This window comes from Canis lupus, chromosome 12, assembly GCF_003254725.2.
Source record: "Canis lupus dingo isolate Sandy chromosome 12, ASM325472v2, whole genome shotgun sequence".
Classification (NCBI taxonomy): domain Eukaryota; kingdom Metazoa; phylum Chordata; class Mammalia; order Carnivora; family Canidae; genus Canis; species Canis lupus.
Genome location: NC_064254.1, coordinates 28,366,376 through 28,385,888, shown reverse-complemented (window position 1 = coordinate 28,385,888; position 19,513 = coordinate 28,366,376). Strand labels below are relative to the sequence as shown.

The following is a 19,513-nucleotide window of genomic DNA, read 5'->3' as shown; positions in this document are numbered from 1 at the left end:
GGCCTGATCTGCAATGCCTTCCTGGTTGCAGGTCAAGTCCCCATATACAAATATGTCTATTTCTTTGCCCCTAGTCTGTTTCCTTAATTCAATTAGCCATCCATATGCCAACATCATAAATCTTAATTACTTACCTTTGAAATATCTCAATACTGGTAAGGCAAGAAGTCTCATTTCTTATCTTTTTCAAGAAGCTTTAGTTGTTTTTGACAGTTGTTTTTTTTTTTTTTTTTTTCTGTTACAATCAACATGTACTGTGTAAATCCCTATACCTAAACAAACAAAGACCAGGTAGAGTTTTCATTAGGATTTCATTGAATATTGAATTTGTAGACCAATTTGAAGAGAATCGATATGTCTTTATGTAGGTCTTTAAAAATATCTTTAAAAAAAAAAAAAATGGTTGGACAGATTCAACTGGATAGGATACAGATTGATTAGGATAAAAAAATACTCATTTGCCAGGTCACCATTGCTATTCAAGCACCAAGGGCTATATTTGTTTATCTTAGTAGAGATCTAACATTTAGAATTCCTCTCAAAATTTATATCACAACCTGCTTAGTTTTCTGATAATCTCCTATTATTTTTATTATTTTCTGTGGTCATCTGGCTTTTGCACTGTCCCATCTAATGAAGTTAATGAAGACATGCTTTGAATCATCACCCTTCTAACTCAAAAGCCTTTGAAGAGGAGAATAATCACAACAAGTCCCATAGGGAAACAGAATTGCTTTCAGTTTAAAATCTTGATAAGTCTAAAGGGGAATTTCAAGATCTTTCAGTTGAGCTTTCCTGCATAATGGCTCTTATTCCCATGTGGAGATTCTACTACTAAGTATATTGACTACACCACATATTTAAGGACTGTGGAGGAAAATAAAGCAAAACCAAACAAAACAACAAAAGATGGATTTATGATCCATCTACTAGACCTAAATAATTATGTACTCCTAATGGTGGAACAGTGGTATTTCAAAGGGAAGCATAAGTTCAGAGTCATTATCTAAAAACTCTTATCTTTCATCGGTGAACAATCATGCTGGTATATGGCCTCAGAACCCTCTGAGGAAGATATATGGAACACCTATGACTAAATGTCAAGATTTTTCTTCAAAAGGAGCTACTACCCTTCAGTTGAGGCACTTAGTCCATGACATAGCATAGGTCTGAAATTGTGTAAGAGGATAGGAATCCCTACAAAGGCAGACTGAATTGTGTTTCTGTTCTGCAGACCTACATAATTAATTCTATATATGTGAATAGCACTATACCAGATTGTCCATGTATTTTATTTCTACAAACTCATCACTGACTAGCCACTATCAAGATGTCTGAGTCCACCAATCACTATCTGTTTCTCTGATTTATAGGGCTATTTGCTCATTTTTTTAATCTGATAGTCAAGCATATGCAATAGTTTTTATCCATACTTGGGTCTCATTATTCTAATTTATATCAGAGAACTCAGCTGTAGCATCTCGCATTATCACCAGCCTGTAAAGAACAACACCACAGAGTTCATCAAGACACTTAGTGGCACCCTCACGAACCCTGTTCTTGATCTTAGTGAATGGAATGTCCTCCTGGGTGAATGGAGTTTCTTCCTAGGAGGTAGGGATGCTCTCTGTATTCTCTTGGGATAGAAATTAATGGGTAACTGAACAGCTTACACATGATAGATCCATTTAAACATTTCCATAACAATAAGCTTATGAACTGTTCCTTCTAATATATACCAATAATTCTCTGGCACTTCTGCTTCACCAATCTAAGCTGGAATTAAGTCCTGTTTTGGATTAGCCAATTTATCTAGCACCATACATGGATGCTAATATTAGCACATTGAATCTTCTCTCCCCATCCTCATTTAACTCATTTAAGTTTAACTCATTTAAGTTTTATATCTACCTTAGAGTCAGTCCCACACATGCTCTCCAACTTTGTTACAATACAGATTTGGTGGGATTATTCTAGGGTATAGGCTAGCTGTTTCCAGTTAAGTGTTCCCATCAGCAAAGTTGGAATCTAACCCTTTTTATGAGTTAGAACCAATGAGAAATGTTGGGGAATGGGCCAGGGAAACTGGCAACATTTTATAAGTCAACCCCTTCAGCAGCATTTAGAAGAAGGCTTGTGTGCAAAGAAGCACAGATTCTATAAGAAACAGAACTTTATGAAGATTAAAGTGAATTCAGAGATTTAAGTTCCTTTGCCATATCTATCCTTTGTTTACAGAGGGGTATGAACTCCTTCAAAGTTACTATACAAGCTATACTGGTTTGTGATTGTTGTTTAGCAGAAACTGAAAATTCTGTGGTTAAAAGTAGTTATTATTTATTAATATTTTCACATCCATGGCTTACTGGTATTTGGCTATAATATAGGCTGGGTTCATCTAAGTTTCTCTAGGACATAGCTGTGGAAGAAATGCTTCAGAGCTTGTTAAGTCAGCTGAAATGGCTGTACTCCAAGTATTTCTCATTTTTCTTGGACTAGCATGTTCTCACAGAGTTGCAGAAGTTCAAGAGCACAAGCAAAAACCATGCGAACTCTCTTAAGCCCTAGGCTCTGAAATAGTGCCCTCCATCCTTACCTATAGATCCTTGTGCAAAAAATAATAATAATAATAATTGTAGCCATGCTTGAAAGTGTGGGGCAAACACTCTTCCCTTGATGAAGCTGTGGTTCAGAAGAAGAGTGGTAAAAATTTAAGATTAAAAAATGCTATCAACCGAATAGAAAATAGGATTAGTAACTAGAAATTAAGCTCACAGAAAACATGCAAAGAAGCATGGGGCATTAACTGGCATTCCTAATTTTCCCTGCATGGGACTTAGGAGACAGCTCAAAGTCAGAGACTTGAATGAAATGAATAGTAAAATCAAAATGATCTTACAAATCTAAATGAAGGTATTTCACATCAGTTAATTATATGGTTTCTTAAGACCAGTTTTCCAAGTTCCAGTTTGAGATCTCAAAGAGTTAGAGGAAGAAGTCAGCCAAAATGCCCTCTACTTAAAAGAGAACCCTCATGGTAGATTCATGAACACAAGAACTATGAGTTCATTTACAGAGAACTGATTTGATTATAAAGTTGATGTTGACTGGTCAATCTAGCTGATGACATCAAAGTGTTTATCAAACCGAGAATATCCTAAAAAGCTTTATGCAAAATAACCAAATACTAATGGTGAACAATCTGGCAATCAACATGCTGAAGAATTTTTATAAATATTAATCCTCAAGCTTGGCTCACATATAGGAAAAACTGCTGCCAATACAGTATACTGACCTGAGCCATGACTGAACCAGCCTCTTCCTGATAAGAAATAAATGTTGGGGGTTTCTGGATGTGACTTTTGACTACTTGATTAGTGTTGAAACACCTGGTGCCATCAGCTTTATCCAGAGGCCCTCCCCAGAAACTTGAAATGTAAGAAAGGAAATGGAGGTAACTATTCAGAGATATCCTTTGAAGATGATTGTATAATAAACAGGAAATATTTGGAATCCCACAGCAATTTCTTTCTGTATAAAAAAGAAATGGCAGCTGCTCTGAAAGGCAGTTTGGCAGATTCTTGCAAAACTTACAATATGATCCAAAAATCACACTACTTGGTATTTACCCAAATGAGTTAAAACTTAGGTCCACTCAAAAACTAACACCCAGGGCAGCCCCGGTGGCCCAGCGGTTTAGCGCTGCCTTCAGTCCAGGGGGTGATCCTGGAGACCTGGGAACGAGTCCCGCGCTGGGCTCCCTGCATGGAGCCTGCTCCTCCCTCTGCCTGTGTCTCTGCCTCTCTCTTTCTCTGTGTCTCTCATGAATAAATAAATAAAATATTAAAAAAAAAAGAACACTCAGATGTTCATAGCAGCTTTATTCATAATTGCCAGCACTTGGAAGCAACCAAGATGGCTATCAGTAAGTGAAAGGGTAAATAAGTTGTGGTATGTTCAGACAATGGAATATCATGCAGCACTAAAAAGAAAGCGAGCTATCAGGCCATGAAGACATGTGGAGGAATCTTAAATACATATTACTAAATGAAAGAAGCCAATCTATAAAAGCTTACATAGAGTATGATTCCAACTATATAACAATCTGAAAAAGGCAAAACATTGGGGATAATAAAGAGATTGTAGTTCCAGGAATTAGAGAGTAAGGAGGGATAAATAGGTGGATCTCAGAGGATATTTAGGGCAATAAAGCTATTATGTATGATATTATAATGATGGACACATGCCATTATACATTTGTCAAAATGCATAGAATGTACAACCAAGAGTGTATGCTAATATTAACTATGGACTTTAAATGATAATGATATGTCAGTGTAGGTTCATCAGTCATAATACAAGGTACCACTGGTGGGAAATACTGATAGTGGGTGATGGTTTGAATATAAAGCAGCATTATATGGGAACTCTGCACTTTCTTCTTAATTTTGCTGTGAACATTAATCTAGAAAAATAAAGTCCATTTTAAAAATACCATCAATATAGCAGCCTTTTCTTTTTTAAATCTGTATTTGGACAGAGCCTCACAAGCTTCCTCTGGCTTATGTTTGAGGCAATAAACTGTTAGTGATAATTGAATAGAAGCCCACAGAAAAATGAACTAAGTATTGGCTCAAATCAGTTTAAACTTAAGAGTACATAACAAAACATAGCAAAGAACAGGAAGAAGCAATTTAAGAGGAAGAAAAATAAATGATTAGTAAACACATAATTAGGAAACCTGAAATAAAATGAGATATTTTATGTCCTTCTAAAGTGAATTTTATCTACTGTTCATAAGAGAACTATCTTGAGGAAATTGTTATAAACCTCATGTGTATACCTAGAGAAAATCTTGAATGTAAAAGGAGATATGCATACGTTTGTGGTATGTTTACAATGGTGAACATTTAGAAACAATCTAAATAAATAAAAATGTGATATACTAATAAACAGAAAACTATTATGTACTATAAATAAAATGATAGGAATATATATCACTTGAGTGTTTATTGAAATATATAATTGAACTGAAAAGAAAGTATCAGAATAACATATATATATAACATACTATTTAGTAAAATATTATGTAAGAAACTGACAAACCATTTCCCAAATTGGCTGTACAATTTTGCATTCCCACCACCAGTGAACAAGAGCTACTTTGGCTTCACTTGGTATTCTTATGAGCACTTGGTATTGTCGCTATTCTGGATTTTGGCTATTCTAAAAAGTGTGTAGTGATATCTTATTGTTTTGATTTGCATCTCCCTCATGACATATGATGTGGAACATCTCTTTATATGCTTATTTAACATCAGTAGAGCTTCTTTGGTGAGCTGTTAAGAGCATGAGCCTATTTTTTTTTTAATTGGATTGCTTATTTTCTTGTTTAATTTTAAATATTTGTATATTTTGGATAATAATTGTTTGTTTTATATGTCTTTTGCAAATATCTTCTTCCTGTCTGGATTTTCTTGTCATTCTTCTGACATCATCTTTGACAGAACAGAAATTTTAATGTGAATTAAGCCTATCTTATCAATTCTTTCTTTCATGGATCATACCCTGATGTCATATCTAAAAAGACAACCAGACCCAAAATCAACAAGACTTCCTCCTTTCTTTGCAGAATTCTAATAATTTTGCTTTTTTCATTAAGCATTTTTTCCATTTTGAGTTAATTTATTCAAGGATTTTAAGATGTGTGTCTAGATTTTTTTTTTTAATTTTTCAATGTGGATATCCAGTTGTTCCAACACCATATATTGAAAAAAACCACCATTTCTCCATTGAATTGCTTTTGCCCCTTCAGTCAAATATCAGTTGACAGTATTTATGTGGGTATATTTCTGAGCTCCCTATCTGTTTCATTGATCTATTTCTTTATTCTTTTGATAATACCACACTGTTTTGATTACTGTAGGTTTTTACTAAGTCTTAAAGTCAGGCAATGTCAGTCCTTTAACTTTGTTTTCCAATATTGAATTCTGAGTCTTTTGCTTCTCTGTATAATCTTTAGAATTGTTTGATTAATATCCACAAAATAACTTGCTAGGATTTTGATGGGATTTCATTGAACCTAGAGATCAAGTGGGGCAGAACTGACATCTGGACAATATAGTGTTCCTTTTTTTTCTTTTGACAATATAGTGTTCCTATCCATGAACATGTAGTATCTCTCCATTTAATTTTTCTTTGATTTCATTCAAGAGAGTTTTGTAGTTTTCCTTATATGAATTGTGTACATATATTAATAGATTTGTACATAGTTATTTTATTTTGGATATATTAATATAATATTTAATGAAATTTTAAAATGTGTTTTGAAGAATGCACATTAATCTAAGAATAGTGATTTCCTCCCAGTGGAAAGGAATGAAAAGTGAATATCTATGTATACAAAGGGTTTTCAAAGACATGTTTTATACATTTTCCTTAAAACTATTCAGCAACATGGAAAAACATTGAGATGTGTTAAATATGGATGATGGGTATATGGGTGTTGATTATTCTATTCTCAGAAAATTACTTTGTTTAAGTTGTTATAAGAAAAGCCATTTTCAATGCATTAAAACCTTGCAAAGGCAAACAAAATCATCAACAGCTGAAAATAAGTAATCACATTTTCATATCCCATCTGTTTTCCAAGAATATGTTTTTGGATATAAAGTACCTTTTTTAGTGTGTTTTTAGCATATTGATATTAACTTACCATTAAAAATCTTTGAGATAATCTAACAAGTCATTTAAAACCAACTGTTGTATGCTTAGCACTAATTAAACTATGGACACACAAGAAAAATAGTAAAAATATATAATGTACTTTATTATCACATCTATATTTTTTAATCTGTTCTATTCTCTCCTTTGGTTATTGAAACTGAAAACTGCAACAATTAACACTTAATCCTAATGAACATTCTTTAAAGATGAATTTCTTGAGATATGACAGCATTTTGATGACAGCCCCAGTTCAACTACAAACTATTGCAACACTGGACAATACAATCGACATTTTCTGACATTTGGAACATATGTTATCTGTAAGAACTAATGTCTTTTTAAGCCTCAGTCATCAGTTTACTTAGATCACTGACAATAATATTGAACTATGAAAAATTTACAGTTGAGAAAGAATTAATCGGAACAATTACAATAGCAGTGTCTGGTTCATTCAGAGAATATAGAAGAAGAAAAATTTCCAGTTGGCTGATGTAATTAACACACACAAATCATTATCAACAAGAATATTGTGACCAATTGGTGTGTGATGTTCATGAGTTTAGCAGTTCTTTAGCATTTCAAAGTTGGAAATGACTGGTTAATGTACATTTAACTAAGAGACAAAAATCTGTACATCTTCTGTAAATTGCCTAAAAACCAGTTACTAATCCAAATGGTTTACATTCTACTGGACACTTTCCCATAACCCTGTTGTTTCCACATCCATGTGTAGTAAAATTATAATAATGACATAATAAAGACTATTTAAAAGATAATCACTCTGTAGAGCAAATGTAGGAAAACGCTGGTTAACTTTTCCTTCATCCTTTGGCTTGAGATACAGAGAATATACAGCACCTTAAAGTACACCATCTTAGGATGATAAGTTAAAACAAAAAAATAAATAAACTACACATATCATAGTATGTTAAATATTCTCTTAGATTAATATTAAATTTGGCAGTTTTTCCATGTGCAAATTTTACAAATATTGTTTACTTTTCATTATTTATGTTTGTATACTTAAGTGTGGTTTTATTCATTAAAAATATAAAAGAAGATAGTGAGTTTTATGTATCTTATAACTGCTTAAAATTTTTTAATATTATCCATAGGATTTATTTAACTTTAACTTTTTCAAAAATTTTAGTGTGAAAAAAAATCTTAGTGTGTGAATCCTTATCCACATCACAAATGAAAATAGATATTGCTCATTTATTGATTAAGAAATATCATTATTATCAAGAACCATAGTTCTTGAATGCAGTATAGAATTATAAGAAAGATGTAGAAATTGAATTAAAATGTATTATAAATTATCTCAAAAGTTGAATAGCTGTAACATAGGGCTAACATGTTCTGATCAAGTTTCTCCTGCAACTGTCTGTAGTTTTAGTTTAGAATTTTGGATTCTAGGTTTTTATAAAATGATCTTTTGGAAGAAATATATATGAAATATTAATATTATAAGTAATTTTAAAATTAAAACCCTCAAAAATTAAATTAAAACTCATTAAATATTTATATATCAGAGTGTGTCATATGATTTCATCAATATAGGTATATTTTAAAATAACAGCTTTCTAGAAGCATAAACACAATTTCTCTACTTATTAACTTCTTTCTCATCTGAAATAAGATAAAACAAGATAAAAGAATAATGTTAAGAATAATGTAAAGCAGGGGCTCATTTTAGAGCTACATGCCTCTGTGATTATCTTGCATATTTTCAACTCCTTTCATTAGGGCAATGCCAGTTTATGTAAAATAAAGTTACTGGTGTTTACCACTACTTTTTTTCAATGTACTGAACTTTATTTAGAAGTCACCTGTTAAAATGCATTGTAGTTTTGGAAAAGTATCTTGAAAACCTATCTGGAAAATTTTAGGTCACTATCAAATTAAAGGAAATTTGAAGAAAAAATGTTCAATAATTTGACAACCTATTTAAATTTAATTCCACTAAAACTTTTGAAATAAAGCCTTGAATTTAATTTAGAAATTTCCATTTTATCAAAAATATATTATAAATTTCATGGTCTTAATTCTTGCTTCAAGACAAGATATTTTTAGGGCAGCCCCAGTGGCGCAGAGGTTTAGTGCTGCCTGCAGCCCGGGGTGTGATCCTGGGGACCAGGGATCGAGTCCCATGTCGGGATCCTTGCATGGAGCCTGGGATCCTTGCATGGAGCCTGCTTCTCCCTCTGCCTGTGTCTCTGCCTCTCTCTCTCTGAATAAATAAATAAATAAATCTTAAAAAAAAGACAAGATATTTTTAATATATGCATCTTTGTGTTTTAAAAGTTATTAGAACAGAGTTTCATCAAAAGAAGGAAATGTTTTAGAGACTTACACAATTCAATATTGCTATAAGATTAACTAGGTCACTGAAGACATTAATAAAAATCAAGGTTTACTTTTACTTTTTCTCTATAGCCTAGATAGATTTACTCTGCATAATGTAGAGACAGGGCCCTTAGCAGCTAATAATAGAAGGAAAAATACACCAAAGCTGAAGGGGTTGTATATTTTAGTTGGAGGCCAGTAGTAGGAGGAATCTGGTGAAATTCCTTTCAGACATGCCTCATGTGCTTTGATTGTTTTAATGGTTTGAAGGGCCAGGGTAGGTGCAGAGAGAACAGGTTGAGAATGTGCTGCACTTGCCTGCCTCTCTTATTTGAGAAGGAGAGGAGGTGTGGGGGCATGGGCAGGAAAGAGAGAAAAGGATGTGGGAGGAGGAAAGGAGAGAGTACATGTATATTTTAAGTCTTCTGGGAAAGACTGGACACAGAGATTCAAGGTAGATGCTCTGTTCTGGAATAAAGATTTGATTTTCATGGAAATTTGTCCTAATATTATATAATAAATGAATATAATGTTTAGTAAAATTATAAAAGGACCCAAGAAACTAAAACTCATGAGGTAACTAGAATTGGAAAATGAGCAAATGAGAATTCTGGGTAGTTGAGAAAATCTGAATCTTCTCATACATCCTCAAGATGACTGTACAAACAAATAAAAAAAATAAAAGTAAAAGAAAAGCTCATACCCTCACCACAAGAAGACAAAGAATATGAAAAATTTCATGTAACTGATGGAACGAGTAAATAATATGTTTAAAATAATGAAAACAAGGCTTCTCATTGTTACAAAAAGAACTGAAAATATAGAAATCAACTAGACTAAAATGAACCCTGTTATGTTAAACTAGAATTGAGATGTTAGTATGAACTCATATTTTATATGTATGTGTTTATAATACACATGTATACATACATACACAAAACTATATATAAATATGGACATATATGTACCAAATGTATATACAGAAACACAATTATATACATACAACTATATGTATGCATATACATAAATACATATACACATAGAAATTATCTTGGTTTCTAAATAACGTTCTACACTTAAAGGAGTCAGAGCTCCAAGGAGAAATGGCTGAATCCAGATCTAGAAACGGAAATGTATAAGAGAAACCTGGAACATTTAATGCTATAAAATAAGAGAACATTCAAAGAATGATGGAGATATCAAAAGGATATAGGAGAAAGCTTCAAAAGACAAATTGAGCTTGAAATAAATAAAAATAGTTATATATTTGACCCACTGAATAAAATAAAAAGTCATAAATCCATTTAGATGCAAATCAAATTGAATTAACTAGTTGAAAGGAAAAGTCAGTCTTTTTTTTTTTTTAATTGAAGATAATTTATTTATTTGACAGAGAGAGAGAGAGCACAAGGAGGGTGAGCAGCAGAGAGGTAGAAGCAGGCTCCCGGCTGAGCAAGGAGCCCAATGTGGGGTTCAATCTCAGGACCCTGGGATCATGACCCAAGCAGAAGACAGATGCTTAACCAACTGAGCCACCGAGGCACTCCAGAAAGGCCCATTTTAATAGCTAAATATCATCTAGTAAATGTGGAGCAAATGAGGAGTTAGAAAAGCACTATTTGGCAAAGACTATAAGGGATGACAGATTCAGTTAAGAATCATCCATGGAGAATATCTCCTATTTTAAGTTGGTTGAATTCTCCAGATTCTAAGTACTGATTTGATCATGAAACCACTCAGGAACTTTTCCATAATTCCTCAGGAATTTCATAATTCCAGAAAACATAATCTGGGTGGCAAAGGGAAAGGGATATGGATATTCCCTTGTTTTCAAAAAAGAGATAAAGAGCGGAAAGAGACACAGTGAGAGAGAGAAGTCTATGAATTTAATGAATAAATTTCTGTTTATAATAGACTGAGAAAAATCAATGACCATTATTATAATTTTATCATTGAGAGGAAAGATGTCGCAAAATAATTTCTAATATTCAAACTTCCAGAGTAAAGAATAGATTTTATAATTTCTGTAAGTATGATAAAGCTGTCCTAAGTATCTGCAGGAGATGTATAAATTGAGAGCAGAGCCATTATCTGATATATTTTGTAGTAATCTATCATTTTCAAATCTATCAGTATGAAAAAATTATTTCTTGGACACACCTTTTAGTGCTACGACTGAAAACACTACCTGACTCCTACCTATTCTCTGATCCCTCACAATCATTATTGATTCACTGGAAACACACAATAACAATCAATGAGAGTATCATTAACAAACATATCTTGATTTAAGCATTTAAAAGAATCATTCCATTATCTGGACTATACTGTAAGATACTAGAGAGAAAGTGGAGATGGAAAAAAGTTTTGCTATTTGAACACAAATTCAATATTCATAGTAATTGGATCACTCTTAAAAGGGATTTTGGTCAATATCCTAGTCACATGGCATTTTGAAGCCTTCTGTCCAACTGATACAAAAGCCCCACTTTTTCTTGACTAGCCAGCAAAGCCTTACCTGTCACCTTCTCTAGCATTTAGCTCTGTTGTAGGACTTCACACCTGTCTCAATTGGCATATATTTACTGTAATGTTTACATGTGAAAGTCCCTAACTTCTCCAAGAGAATTTTAAAAAATAAGCTGAAGCCTTATTACACTTAATCTGGGTACTTGACTGACATCTGGCATTTAATCAGTTAATATGTGGTGCATGAGTAAAAGAGGAACATGGGCATGTTAGATTTCCATTAATTATGTTTTTGTAATTACAATTATAGTTGAAACTGAATTTAATTAGAAAGAGTTTTCCTCAAAAACTCAGAATAAAAATATTTCAAAAGCATTACAAGAAAATCTGGTAAAGCAGTTTTATTTAAACTTCTACAAAAAGAGAAAGAAAAAAACTATATAGAACTTGTTTTCTAAATCCATTTTCTCTCAATTTAATTTTTTCTATAGGAATTAGTTTTATGCCTTCATTAATATTTTTCTATGAATACAAAAAATTAAATTATTGCTTTCTTTTCTTAACATTATTTATTGGCCTATCATAGGTTATTTGGTGGTCATTTTACAGATTTTTTTTTTTTTTGCATATATATGACTAAAGCTAGTTACAATTCCATCTCAGGAGAATTAGTCTTCTATTTTCTGGCAAATATCTATGGACTGACTAGATGTTGAGATAAAATATGTTCAGCACAATATCCAGGAATAGACCAAAAATAAATTCAGGGTGAGTCTGCCACATGGTTATGTAGATTGTTGCTACAGCGTAGACTATAAAGGAAAGAATCAAGGGCTCTTTGAGACAGGATCTGTATCAATAAAAAGAAATTCACATAGGAGCAAGAAATATTTCCAAATTAAAGTGCAGAGGACATATCTGAACTCAGTAAGTCAGATTCATCAGAGGCTGATGTTAAGATGAAGAGGGGAGAGTTGGATATTGAAAGGAAGTTCAGTTGAAATTTCTGGAAACCTTTCTCAATGGCAAGGCTCTTGGGAATCACTTCTATTAAGTGCATGATACTTTGAACCTGATTTCTAGCCATTGAATTATGTTCAATTTCTTCAACATCTGTCAATATAATTAAGCAGTAATGATATTGTTTTTACTAAAACGATCTTTTAACCAGAAGGTTTTTTTTTAATTTTGTAAAGATTTTTTTTATTTATTCATGAGAGACATAGAGAGAGAGAGGCAGAGACACAGGCAGAGGGAAAAGCAGGTTCCATGCAGGGAGCCTGATGTGGGACTCGATCCTGGAACTCCAGTATCACACGCTGGGTGGAAGGCAGGCACTAAACTGCTGAGCCACTGGGGCTGCCCCAGAAGGTTTTCAATATCAAAAATATAATTCAATCCACGGATAGAATAATCTTTGAATTTTTAACACAGGATATAATTAAATATTTACATTTATATAATAATAAAATATACATTACAGAATTAAGCTCAATAGAATTTATCAAAGATATTATTTATCCAGATACATTCATTAAAAAAAATTCTCACATAAAGAACATCAAGGGAAAAATATCTAAAGGTTGTTAACGAAATCATTGAGATAACATGTCCTCATGTTGATCTGCAAACTGGGTCTTGGCAGTCAGGAGGCACTTCACTCTCTCCCTTGTCTTTGGAATGTATGTTCTGTCCACTATTCCCAATTAGGAACAACTTCAGTAACAAAGTCTTGAGAGATTAATGCATTAGTGAGATTATCTGGATTACACACATGACAACATCATTAATACCTCTATATAGACTTTTAAAATTTGGGGAGCAGGTATGAAAATCTACTTGTTTTGTAGGTGCCGAAGACAAGCATGGAATGAAAGTTCCTTTGCTTATTAAACCTGTCACTGACCAATTTGGAGTGGATTGCCTCTTTCTTCTGATTTTCCTTGCCTTGTATCTGCAGGGACCAGTTTCAAATTTCACTTAGGGAACTTTCAAGGTTGTGAACCAACAAAGGCCAATTATAATTTCTCCAAGGAAAAAAAATGAAGAGAAAATATTACCATTTATTTAAATTAAAAGGCTAAAATTTAATATATACATATGAGTTATGTGTATAATGAAATGCTTTTTGTCATTACATGTGACTTCTCATTTTCTGACTTTTCTCTAGATTTATGTGCAATTGTGAAACAGTGTACCCTGGATCTTTGTGTGAATTGGATATGAGGGAATGTGAAATCTCACCTTGCCTAGATGGAGAAGATTGTGTCAGCAGAATTGTTGGATACAACTGCCTCTGTGCTCCTGGTTATACAGGTAAACCTTTATCTGCCCTGTCTGTATTAACATATTGCATTCTATAAATTAATGGCAATCTTATACTTACTCTCCAGAACCCGAAATAACCTGACATGTGCAGGTAGGACAGGAAGTACAAGAGACTCTTTGTCTCTTATTAAAAAAAAATAAAAACAAAAATTATGTATTTTAATTTATCATTTGCTAACATCTAAGAAATATATGGATTGTATTTGAAGGTATTTTACACTTTTATGCTTTTTTAATTGAAACATCTGAATATGTTTATATTGTTATAATACAAAGAAGTATCAGTATATGAATAATCTAAGAAAATATACTGTCATATCAATTATAATAAATGTCATTAAAATACAATAAACTTAGCTCTTTTAAATATACTTATATGCCAGAAATCAGGAAACCATTGTGAATTTAAAGTTCTAGGAGAAAAATATAATTTGGTTGGAGTTAGCTGTCTTAATATCAATTATTCTACAGCGTAAATGCTATCCAAATATAAAGGCAAAAGTCACCAAGAACTATGGAAAGGAAAATGGATTAACCCTCTAAACCTCTGCTAAGAAACTGCATTTATGAAATACAAAAAACTGTATTATTTTCATACACTAATATTAATTAAATGAATCCAGGAAAATTATTGAAATCTTAAGTTTCAATTTATTAACTGGCTGAATTTTACACCACTGGGCTCCTTTGGGTTCCTTTCTTGAGGGAAACTAGTTAAGTGTGCCTAATGTTATATTCTATATTCGCAGGAGTAAAAAAAAAAAAAAACACTAGAAAAATAGAAATAAGATTGGAAAGCAAAATTGGTAAAAAAAAAATATATATATATATATATATAAGTATTTCCATCTGATAAGTCATCAAAGGTAAGAAAAAGTTAAGGACCCGAATAAAGAATACACACGTGTCTTTCCTGAGGAATCCTGATGGTATCAGAGGTTTCCTTGGTAACAATTGTTACATGCACAAAAGTCTCTGCTTAAATTAAAAAAGAAAATTAAACCCTTATCTACATATTTTGTTACGTAAATAGGAGGCAATAAATTTTAGCCACAAAACAGTATCCTTTCTAAGTGTCCTGTTGCCCATCATATTTCAAATTATTAGAATTTTTATTTGGGACCATAGATACCACCTAGCAATGCCACTCACCACGCTGTTGTTTTCTGCTGCTTATTGCTTGCTAACAGTGTTAAAACAAGAAATGACACACTGAGCTCAATATGACTGAGAAACATATTTAGTAAAATTATTTGATGTCACACATTGATCCGATATTTTAGATTCATTGTAAAATTTGAAGCATTAACATGTTCTTTATTTTCACAATGTCTCAATTTTTATTGAAAGCTAATGTGCTTAGTGTTGTTTCAAAATTTAAGATCGATTTGCCAATTAGACACCCCTGTGGAGAGGTTGAGTGCACAGTTGGCTGTGTGACATAGTCTGGAATGGAAATGTAAATTTTGAGAGTCATCAGATACGCAACTATAATACTGGATAGGATCACAAATAAATGAATGTAGATAGAACAGAGAAAAGGACAAAAGACTAAGCCCAGGGACATTGCAATATTTAGGGGTCCATGAGAGGAAGAAGAACCTACGGAGGAAATTGAGAAGAGCAGTCAGTGATACAGGAAGAAAAACAAGGAGAAATGGAGTGCAGAAAGCCATATAAATTCTTTCAAGTAGAGAGAATGATCAAGTGTCAAATATTATTATTAGGTCAAATAAAATAAGGACTCAGTACTGACCATTGGAGATACAATGCAAATGTCATTAGTGACATTGTCAAGGAAGCAGTTTGGCTGGAGTGGAGGGCGCAAAAGTCTGTTTGAAGTAGATTTAAGAGAGAATGTGAGAGAATTATATTGCTGAGAGTGAATATGCATCATTTATTAAAGGAAGATTTTTATGTATTTAAGACAGAAGCAAGAAATGGGGTAGTAGCTTGAGGAAGGAGAGAGATTTAAAATAAAAGGCTTTTTCTCACTTACATGCTTACTAAATGACTCTGACTCCTGTGTGAAGAATAGAGTGCAGTTTCTGCAGCAGCAGAGAGATACATCAGGAGGCTTTTAGAATTACAGTTGGCTCTTGAACAACATGAGGATTAGGGACACCAACTCCCTTGCATTCGAAAATCCACATATGATTTTTGACTCTTCCAAAATATTACTAATAGCCCACTGTTGACCAGAAGCTTCACCAATAATAAAAACAGTTAATTAACACATGTTTTGTATATTGTACTGTATACTGTAGTTTTGCAATAAAGTAAGCTAGGGAAAGAAAATGTTATTAAGAAAATCATAAAGAAGACAAAGTACATTCACAGTACTGTATTTACTTTTTAAAATTTGTGCTGAAGGTGACCCATCCATTTCAAAACTGTGTTGTTCAAGGATCAGCTGTAGTTTAAGTGACAGATTAGATTAGGATTGCATAGGAGAGATGGTGAGACATGCCTACATACAGCATATTTTACAAGCTCAATAAATGTTCATGAATAGATGAACAATAACAATATACAAATATTAAGATGTATCTCTAAACTAATCATTGATTAATAAAACTGGTTTCTATTCCATCTTTGATGAAAAAATCTTTAACTCCCTCTCATTGATTCATTGGGTTCTGAAATATTTTTTATTTACTTTCACCTTGGGGATTCAAGCTGCTCTGGAGTGATGCTCTCATAAAGATACATACACAAAGCGTATATTATGTAATTGATTAATGGGAAGGCCAGTTATGATTCCATGGGCTTCCATTAAGTCTCTAAATGTGAATTTGGCTTATTTTCCAAGTAAAATGTGTACTTTGTTCAGCAAAGTATGGGTTTTCTTTTGTTAATTATTGTAGGCTTCTCCTATTAAAAGGAATGCACTTTCTTAATTTCAAGAATTATTGGAAAGTTACAAATGTCCACCTAATTTGTCATTGTAAAAATGGGTTTTCAGGGATCCCTGGGTGGCGCAGCGGTTTGGCGCCTGCCTTTGGCCCAGGGCGCCATCCTGGAGACCTGGGATCAAATCCCACATCGGGCTCCCAGTGCATGGAGCCTGCTTCTCCCTCTGCCTGTGTCTCTGCCTCTCTCTCTCTCTGTGACTATCATAAATAAATAAAAAAAAAATTAAAAAAAAATAAAAATAAAAATGGGTTTTCACACTTGCTTAGATGGTCTAGTATGAGCCTTCAGGTGAACTTAATAAGCAGTGTTTGGGGTAGCCAACATGTCTCTATAGATAGTTAACTCTGAGTTGTTCAGCTCTCATTTCAGGCCAAGTGTATCAGAGACTGGCAACTTGCCCCCACTGTTTCCTGAAAGGGTTGGGGGATTTAATTTTCATACTTCTACTAGAAAGCTATGACCATAAAAACAGTTCATTCAGTTATATCTCTCCTTAATATAGATATATCTAGGAGACATTATAACATGATACCAGTAAATTATACCATTTAATTGCCATAAAGAAAAATTGTAAAGGAAAATGATTTATGAGGGCTGGAATAAGGTTAGGAGTTATGAAAGCAAACTTAAATAGAGCAGCCAGGGAGTTCCATGGAAAAACTTTTTTGGTTTAAGATTGACATGCTTTTTGGTACACACATACATACATGTATAGATAAAGTGGTAGATTGAGAGAGACAAATGAAGAACCAAAATTACACTTAATAACCTATAAAGATGATATATTTTCCTAATAACAGATTTTAATATTTTATATAACTGGACCATTAAGGGAAGAGGTTAAACCAATGAATAAGCTTTGATATTTCCATAGGATATTAGACTCTTCATAGTGTATATGTAAAACTATATAAAAATAATCATCATATCACAAATCAGGGAGAGAAACATTTAAGAATTTTAGGTGTCATTGACAGTCTAGCAGTCTGCTAGTTAGGAAAAATATGGACATTGTACAAAGACTAATCTAAGTTTAAATATTTTCAGGATTTGCATATTCATCAAAATGCTTTCATTTCCACACTTATGTGTAATGTAGGACCTGTGCTTAGCCATGATTTCACTTAAAGGAGTGAAGAGATAATATTTTAAGGCAAATAGAAAATATAACAAACCTGTGTTTATAAGCAACTTCTTTTAATATTCTTAAATATTTCTTCTGGTTTTTACTTTCATATTTATTTTTTTTAAAACCTTGTTTGAGAGAAAGAGAGAGGAGAACATGAGCAGGGAGGAGTGGCAGAGGGAGGTGGAGAGAGATAAATCTCAAGTAGACTAGGTGCTGAGTGTGAAACCCTACTTGGGACTCTATCTTATGACTCCAAGATCACTACTTGAGCGGAAACCAAGAGGTAGACACTTAACCAGCTGCACCACCCAGGCATTCCTTACTTCCATATTTCTAAATGGCATACTTAATACTGCTATTTCTTGATTTTTTTCAATTTTCCACATTATCTAAATAATTTTTCCTGTAGAAAAATAAAGATTTAGCTGTGTTATCATCTTTTCCATTCACCAGGTTATATGCACTTTTCCCCACTACTTCCTCCCAAAATGCTTTTTCCAAAATTTGTAAATAAAAATGTCACTGTTAATGTCATAACCATATGAGTTTTCCTTTTTTATTTTCATTTTATTTTTGCTCATTTTGGTAGATTTGTATTTTCTTCCAATGCCTTTATTATATTGTTAAAGAACATTTGGCTCTCATTTTCAATTTCCAAAAGCTCTTACTTGTCTAATATTTTTAAGGCATCCTGTAATTTTTCTTGGTAGAAGTTTTCTCTTTATAATAATATTTATAGAGTTTTCAATTATTTTATACAGTTGCATTATCTTAATTTATAAATTTCATTCTTACCTCTGTGTATGATTTCTTTTTTTCATGTATCTCTTACAATGGTGTGTGTGTGTGTGTGTTTGTGTGTGTGTTTAGTATCAAATACTCTCCCAATATCAGTTAATATCTAAGAGAGAACCAGTAAAATGCTAACCAAAAACTCTGAGTGAATGAAAAGTCATCGACTGGCTATTTTTGTGCTGTGTGTAAGTGAGCACAGATGATATCTATTTTATTGGAGAAATCTGAGATATCATTGGTGATGGCCTTTTCTCTTTCACTGTTTTTCCTGGAAAGAGACAGAGGTGGAGATAGAGATCATCAAGCAAGGAAAGATATTTGACAAGATTTTGATAAACCAGAACCTTAGGGACAGTTATATAGTTATATTTGTTAGAAACAGCCAACACATTTTTAGGATAATAATGTATAAAATTCAACTGTGTTTCTAATTGCTGTAAATTATTACTTCAGGGACCCCTGAGTGGCTCAGCGGTTGAGTGCCTGCCTTTGGCTCAGGGCAGTGATCCTTGATTCCCGAGTTCGAGTTCCACATTGGACTCCCTGTATGGACCCTGCTTCTCCCTCTGCCTGTGTCTCTGCCTCTCTCTCTCTGTGTCTCTCATGAATAAGTAAATATAATCTTTTTTTAAAAAAATTATTACTTCAGACCTCTAGTGAAAGTACACTATAAAGTGATTGTGTGTTATTGGAACTTTGAGGAAATAAATAGACCAGTATGGTCTCTAGCACAGCATAGTGTTAGTACAAAGAGAAGACAGGTCATAGGAGGAAAGAAGTAAAGCAATGAATAAGAGGTTGGCA

General features: G+C 33.0%; 1 protein-coding gene across 1 annotated transcript in view; it reads left to right on the top strand.

Annotated features, from left to right (window-relative positions):
• The window catches only part of EYS (eyes shut homolog), a 1,522,493-nt gene that overhangs the window by 509,685 nt on the left and 993,295 nt on the right, over positions 1–19,513 (top strand). Inside the window, exon 16 of the mRNA XM_025419151.3 lies at positions 13,712–13,857. Within this exon, the coding sequence (XP_025274936.3) occupies positions 13,712–13,857 (146 nt within the window). The remainder of the gene's footprint in view (positions 1–13,711; positions 13,858–19,513) is intronic.